Source organism: Protopterus annectens, chromosome 16.part0 (genome assembly GCF_019279795.1).
Source record: "Protopterus annectens isolate FY-2018-M chromosome 16.part0, PAN1.0, whole genome shotgun sequence".
NCBI lineage: Eukaryota > Metazoa > Chordata > Ceratodontiformes > Protopteridae > Protopterus > Protopterus annectens.
The window spans coordinates 229,739,769-229,746,607 of record NC_056750.1 but is presented as its reverse complement, the minus strand read 5'-3'; the positions used below and the strand labels follow the sequence as shown (position 1 = coordinate 229,746,607).

At 36.8% G+C, this 6,839-nt stretch overlaps 1 gene segment (V, D, J or C); it reads left to right on the top strand.

Moving 5' to 3' along the window:
* The first annotated feature begins 3,927 nt into the window (after window positions 1–3,927).
* LOC122790432 lies at window positions 3,928–5,313 on the top strand. The segment is given in 2 exon segments: window positions 3,928–4,040; window positions 4,397–5,313. Coding segments are annotated over 2 exon segments (417 nt in total).
* The last annotated feature ends 1,526 nt before the right edge of the window (window positions 5,314–6,839 follow it).

Genomic DNA, 6,839 nt, shown 5'->3' with positions numbered 1-6,839 from the left:
TGATTTTCACATTACTTAACAGCATCATCAAAATGGAAGGTTTGATTTGCAGAAAAAGGACAAGTGAAGAAAAGTACATTTCCAAACAACACGGGACATTTTCAGACACAGAAACAGCAATTTTTCTTTCAGGACAGCACAGTGTGTGTGTGTGTGTGTGTGTGTGTGTGTGTGTGTGTGTGTGTGTGTTTGTGTGTGTGTGTCTTTGACTGAAATACCCCACATTAGGGACACTATCTAATTAAGAATCAAACCCTGTACCTTAGCAATAGTAGCCAGATTCTCCACACCAGCTTCTAGGCCTCCTTTAGCTTTTTTTGTCACTGAGGATCACAGTCTGTCAAAGTCAGTCAAACAGTTTCATAGTTATTGTGTTCATAAAATACATGTTGATGCAAAACCTATTGTTCTGTTTACTTTTTAAGTAATTTAATAGTAGTCAACGCTTATCTATCTCTAGCTTTGCTGATCACTCTGATTCTGCCTCATAGTTATCTCCTGCCCATACCTCTCAACCTCTTAGTGCAAAAAATCTGGACAAAGCCTGACAAAATGGGGGGACAAAGGCCCAAAACTAGGGACATATTTTAAAAATTGCTCTTATAAAGTTAGAAAGTTGCTAGAGTAACAGGATTTGGTTTAACATGAATTTTCTGAAGGATTTGAAGTCTGTAAGTCAAATGTATATCATTATTTAGTGACTTCAATCCTCAGATCATTCCAGTGATTTTCCAAAAAACAAAAATTTTCTGAGGAACAGACCAAAAATATGAGAGAAAAATCTGGACATTCTGCATAAATCTGGACATTTGAGAGGTATGCTCCTGCCATGTCAATGAACCACTTAACCAGACAGTGTTTTGGGACATTTGCTCAACTCCTCAGTGGTCCCCTGGACTGCAATCCTACTAACTACCAATGAACCAGAGTAGTTAAGAAAAAACCTAGTAAAAGAAGAAAGGGAACTTGATGTGATTCTTAGGTTTCCATCTGAAATGCAAAACAAAGGACTAATCAAAAAGGGCTCAGAGTATCAGGTACTTAGAGAGACAGAAGTTAAGGAATGATTTACTTAAATGGGACTTATAGGTTCAAAGGTTCATAGGTGTGTACTATGCCAATGGCCCTGGAGCCTTTACAAGCCTAGCCCATAGAAGTGCCCTGGTGTCATGCCGTTATTAGTTCCTGGTGCCTCTATCAAGTAGAGCCACTGGAGTGATCCCCAGGGTAAACTTTCGATTTCCCATCCACTCATCAAGATTTCTCTTGAAAAGGGCCAGTGAGGCCTTATAAAATGCATTTATGCCTTATAAAAAACATTTTCATAAACAGCAAAACCTGAGTAATTATAAACACTTTTTTTCTTGGTACTTGTTGCTGATATTGACAAGTAAAATGGTCTGTATTCACATAATTATTTTTCTCATGAATATGCTGTCAGTGTCTGTCTGCTCAGGAAGTGGGCAGTGCAGAAGAGGAATCAGCTGGGGGCTTAGGAAAAACAGCTAATGGTAGGTAACTGTCATCAGGAGCAGAATGAATAGGGCAGTATAACAGTGCCAAGTCCTGGAAGTTGGAAACACAGCAGTCAAAGCATGGCTAGTAAAATCAGGGGTTATGTCTAAACAATGAAATCAACATTCATAAAACTGTAAAACTCACACAAAAATAATCACACTTAGAATGACGTTTGCAATGCAGATTGACAGCCCACAAACCCATTGCATAAAGCTGCATATCAAAATACCCAGAAATCCCAAAAATAAAAAAAAATATATATATGTTTTGGTGGGGAAACAGGCAAGACTCCATGCACCTCCCATGTGGAAGGGTGCTGCCTTCTACATCTCCTTACTTAAATACATTAACTCTGTGATCACACAGCCTTGGTAAAAGAGCAAACACCCTGAATGGCAAAAGTCACTTTAATTTGCAGCATCCATAAACCTGCATCATCCCATATTTAATTTTCTTATTCCCTTGCCTGTACCCTATTCATGAAATTCAACATCATGGGGAATTTGTAGTATCTATTTCAACATTTTCCTGGGATCAAAACATATGCAAAATTTACAAGGCATAGTGGCAACAGAGGCATAAATGCATGCCAGTATCATTGCATATGGACTTGCATATGTTAATGTTAATAATGTATGATAAATCTACCATTATCATTGTAACCAGGTTTGATGGTCTCTTTATATTACCTGCTGTCATGCCACAAGAGGCACTCATCAAGTCAGGGTTACACGTAAGGGCAGATGGTGAGCTAAGAAACAGTCACAAGGTCACAGAAAAGCTCTCATTAATGAGGTTCTGAAGCACTGAAACTAAATTGTATGAATTTCGAACACTCACTATGATATTCGTTCTTCTCCTAAAGACTATCTGATAGCTTAATTACAAGTAACAAATTGCCTGATTCATTTTTGAAGGCAAGACTCAGGAATCCCCAGAGAAGGTGAGAGCCCTATGGCCATTTGTTCCTGTCATTCCTTCATCAATTGGTCAGATGGTAGGGAATGACTAAATAGTAGACACTGTGGAGCAGCCCATTTCTGGAGCTCTGTGGCTCCCTTGGGGTCCAGAAAGCTGCCTGACATCAGGAAGGTGTGAGTGTCTGTATATATACAAACACACACAAACACACACACACACACACACACACACACACACACACACACACACACACACACACACACACACACACACACATACACACACACACACACACACACACACTGTTTCCGAGGTTGCTTAGAGCGGTGCACCAGATAGCAGCATGTGCATTACATGCTCACAGTACATGGGGTGTGGCACCCAGTGATTCCACAAAGTATGTCAGGAGTGGTGAGTCAGAGCCACTTCTGTCCCCCAAGATGGCTGAATGAGTAGCAACCAGTCACACCCATTCTCCCCATTCTGTCACATCCATTGTCTGTGGGACTAGTCAGATAAGGGTCATTTGGGGCACATTCAGGACTTGAGCCCTTTGTGCCATGTAAGCAGGCCAATAGGACATTATAAAATTATATCAACCGCATTTGTTTTATTAGTACATTGAAAAAGTCTTTGCATTGTCTACTTTTATGAATTATAACATTACACTCAAAAAAATGCCTTCATTACGAATGATCAAATCTAAATCTCTGAAGAGCTGTTGCACTGTTTTATTGAAGCGTGGCCTGTTCTCTATTAAGGTTACAATGAAAAAGTACTGCGATATGATCTGCTGAGCCTCTCTCCATTCCTTGTTTGAGGGGAAGTGGTGCATGTGTTAGTTCTTGTGTTCTGTAGTCAGTGTACTTAAACAGGTAAGGGTTCTACTCTCACTACAGCCAACTTGGGGAGGGGGGGTGAGCTGGTGTCTGACATTACACAGGTACCCTGGGCAGATACTTCAGTACTACCTGTGCTGTATGTCTGTTCACTGTCACACAGTCTTGATGTTCTACTGTAATGAACTGAGGAAATCACTTTGAGACTCATCACTTAACACTTGGAGACAGTGGGAGCAGGTGAGCAGCTATAAATCATGAATGTATTTACTGAACAAGAGGAGAAGATGTTTAAATTAAATCCCATTTGATGCTTTCTATATGTAGAACAGGCTAATTTCCGAGGTGCCTCATCCTTGAATTAAACTGGGGTGCTATGATGTCGACTCCTGAAGCACACTGTGAGTGTTACTGCACAACATTAATATACCAGTGACTTCTGTTTATTCTGCACATCGTCAGTGTACGGCAGGGAGGCACCTGTTCTACTTACCGTATATACTGATCTGGGCAGCAGAGGGTTAATCCTGCGACATAACATCATCTTTACCACAAAAGGAAATGACTGCTGTGGTTTCTAAGGCATAGTATATATAAACATGATCTGATTCCTTGAACTGTCACCTTAAGCAAAAGCAAAAGAATTTTAAATCACAGATAATATCATTTTGAGAAACATGGTTAGCTTCTGTGCTGCATTTCTTAAATTCTGCATTTCTCTAATCATCAGAAATGCTGTATACATTAGTCTTCTACTGACAGGTAACTATTTAAGTAATAAGAAAATAAATCAACAAGCAAAAAAGTGTGTGTGTGTGTGTGTGTGTGTGTGTGTGTGTGTGTGTGTGTGTGTGTGTGTGTGTGGGTGTGAGATATTCTGTACACTGCATTCCATAAAACTAAAACACAGAACATGTCTTTTTATTATGATATTATTGTAGAATGCAGGGATATTTTATAATGACAGTGATACTATAAATGCATCAGAATGTTTTCTATTAACTATTTCCTAGTAGAAAATGAAATATATATATATATATATATATATATATATATATATATATATATATATATATATATAAACATTCCATAATGATTTTTTCCTTAAATGCCTCTAGCAGGCATCATAAATGGAGATGAAGTAACACAAGAATCGAGTAAAACTGCATATGAAGAGGGAGATGCTGTCCTCCTCTGTAATTTCACAACAACAGCTTCAATAGCACAGCCATACTTATACTGGTATCAGCAGAAAGCAAATGGACCTTTAGAATACCTAAGTTTACAGGTGTATAAATCTAAACCTGATGCAAAGGAAGGTCGTTTCACGTCACACTTTGATGTATCCAAGAATTTTGTGTATCTGAATATCTCCAGACCCCAGCTTTCTGACTCGGCAGTTTACTACTGTGCGATGAGTGACACAGTGATGACATCTTCACTAACATGAAACAAGAACTTGTGCCAGGTGTTCATGAAGAAAATTTCATTTTCTCTTTGAGAAGAAGCAGGGCAGGGACATTCTTAAGTACAGTAAATATCAGATGGCATGACAATCACCGATGTTTGGATTAAAATAACACAGATTATTTCAGGAAGTGCTATCACAGAATAGTCATCTTTTTATCCTGTCAGTACTTTTAAAGTCTGCTCTTATGACACATTTTAAACTCATAAAACAGCTTGTCATTAAAACTGCACTGAAAAATGGTTGAGACTGTACAGTGTTAGTGCTTTGAGTTTAAATGGCTATTATTATGTAAAATCTACATATATCCCATAATGTTATGCATTGTAAGATACCTGCACATATCCTTCCCATGAAGTTAGTAATCCCTGACCACAGATATCTTACTGGTAGATTCATGGCTAATCCACCTAAATTATTATAGTTATAAGATGCACGACTAACCCATCTAAATTGTTATAAGATGCACAACTAATTCACCTAAATTTTAAGATGCATAAGTAATCCATCTAAATTATTACAATTATAGGATGCATAACTATTCCACCTAAATTATTATAAAATGCAGAACTAATCCACCTAAAGTATTATAATTTTAAGATGTACAAATAATCCAACTAAATTATTATAATTATAAAATGCAGAACTAATCCCCTTAAATTATTATAATTATAAGATGCACAACAAATACACCTAAATTATTATAAGATGTACAACTAATCCACCTAAAATTATTATAATCATACAATGCACAGTTAACCCACCTAAATTGTTATAATTATAAGATGCACAACTAATTCACCTAAATTATTATAAATATAGAACGCAGAACTAATCCACCTAAATTATTATAAGATTCACAAGTAATCCACCTAAATTATTATAATTATAAGACACACAAGTAATCCACCTAAATTATTATAATTATAAGATGCACAAGTAATCCACCTAAATTATTATAAGATGTACAACTAATCCACCTAAATTATTATAATCATACCATGCACAGCTAATCCACCTTAATTATTATAATTATAAGATTCACACATAATCCACCTAAATTATTATAATTATATGATGCACAACTGGTTTACTACTTCCTATGATAAAGTATGACACAAGAACAAACGTGTGTATAACATCAGATTATATCTGCTTCTTTGTATAATATTAGATCATTCTACACTATGTCTGAACTCACATTTGTACACTACTGTTGTACTCATGTTTGTAGTCCTGCTGTGCTCCCATGTTGTCATTACATTGTGTTATGTACTGTAGTTGTTGTTGTGAATATAAGTAATAATTGTAATGTTGTGTGCAGCTTTACTTCCTGGGCATCCATTAAAAATGGATTTTATTATCAGTCAGACTTTCCCAATATGGAAATGCAATAATGCATTTGTTGACCCAAATGTCTGGATTAAATGTTGTAGCATTAATAAAGACAAATATGCTGCAAATTGCTTTTCATATGGGTCATAGGATTATCAGGCTGTAGCATTTACCAGACAGGTGAGGATCATGCTGTCTAACACATAAAAGCACTGTTTAAGAGATGGAGTAACAATTTAATAACAAATCTGTCCTTTCAATGTGTTATATTTTAGTGTTTTATGTTTTAAGGTTTATTGTTTTAGTTTGGGTGTTTGTAAAGCTGTTTGTTTGTCGTATGGAAGTAAAACAGAACCAGTAGGGTCTTAGATGTCATGGAATACAAGACATAAGTCTCTTCAGTCTGCTTAGTCTTAATTCTCAGAGCAGGACCATTAAACAATGTAAAAGGTAATGGCAGATAGTGGATGTTAGCAGTTGATGCTCTGTGAGGAATAATACTGGAGACTTAGAATGCAGATCAGTTCTGAAGAAAATGCAAAAAAATCCTAATATGGCTAACGGGTAGCAGAGAAAGCAACATACCTACAGCCTGCAGAAGCTAATCAACAATCATTTGCAGAAAGTTACAGAAGAGCTAATTAGAGGATCAGAGCAGTGCAGCAGAACTTGATTTCATGCCTATGAAAGCTAAAATGTACTTCAAAGGTGCAAGGTAGAAAGTGATGTTTGGGAAAATAGGTAGACAACAAGCAGTC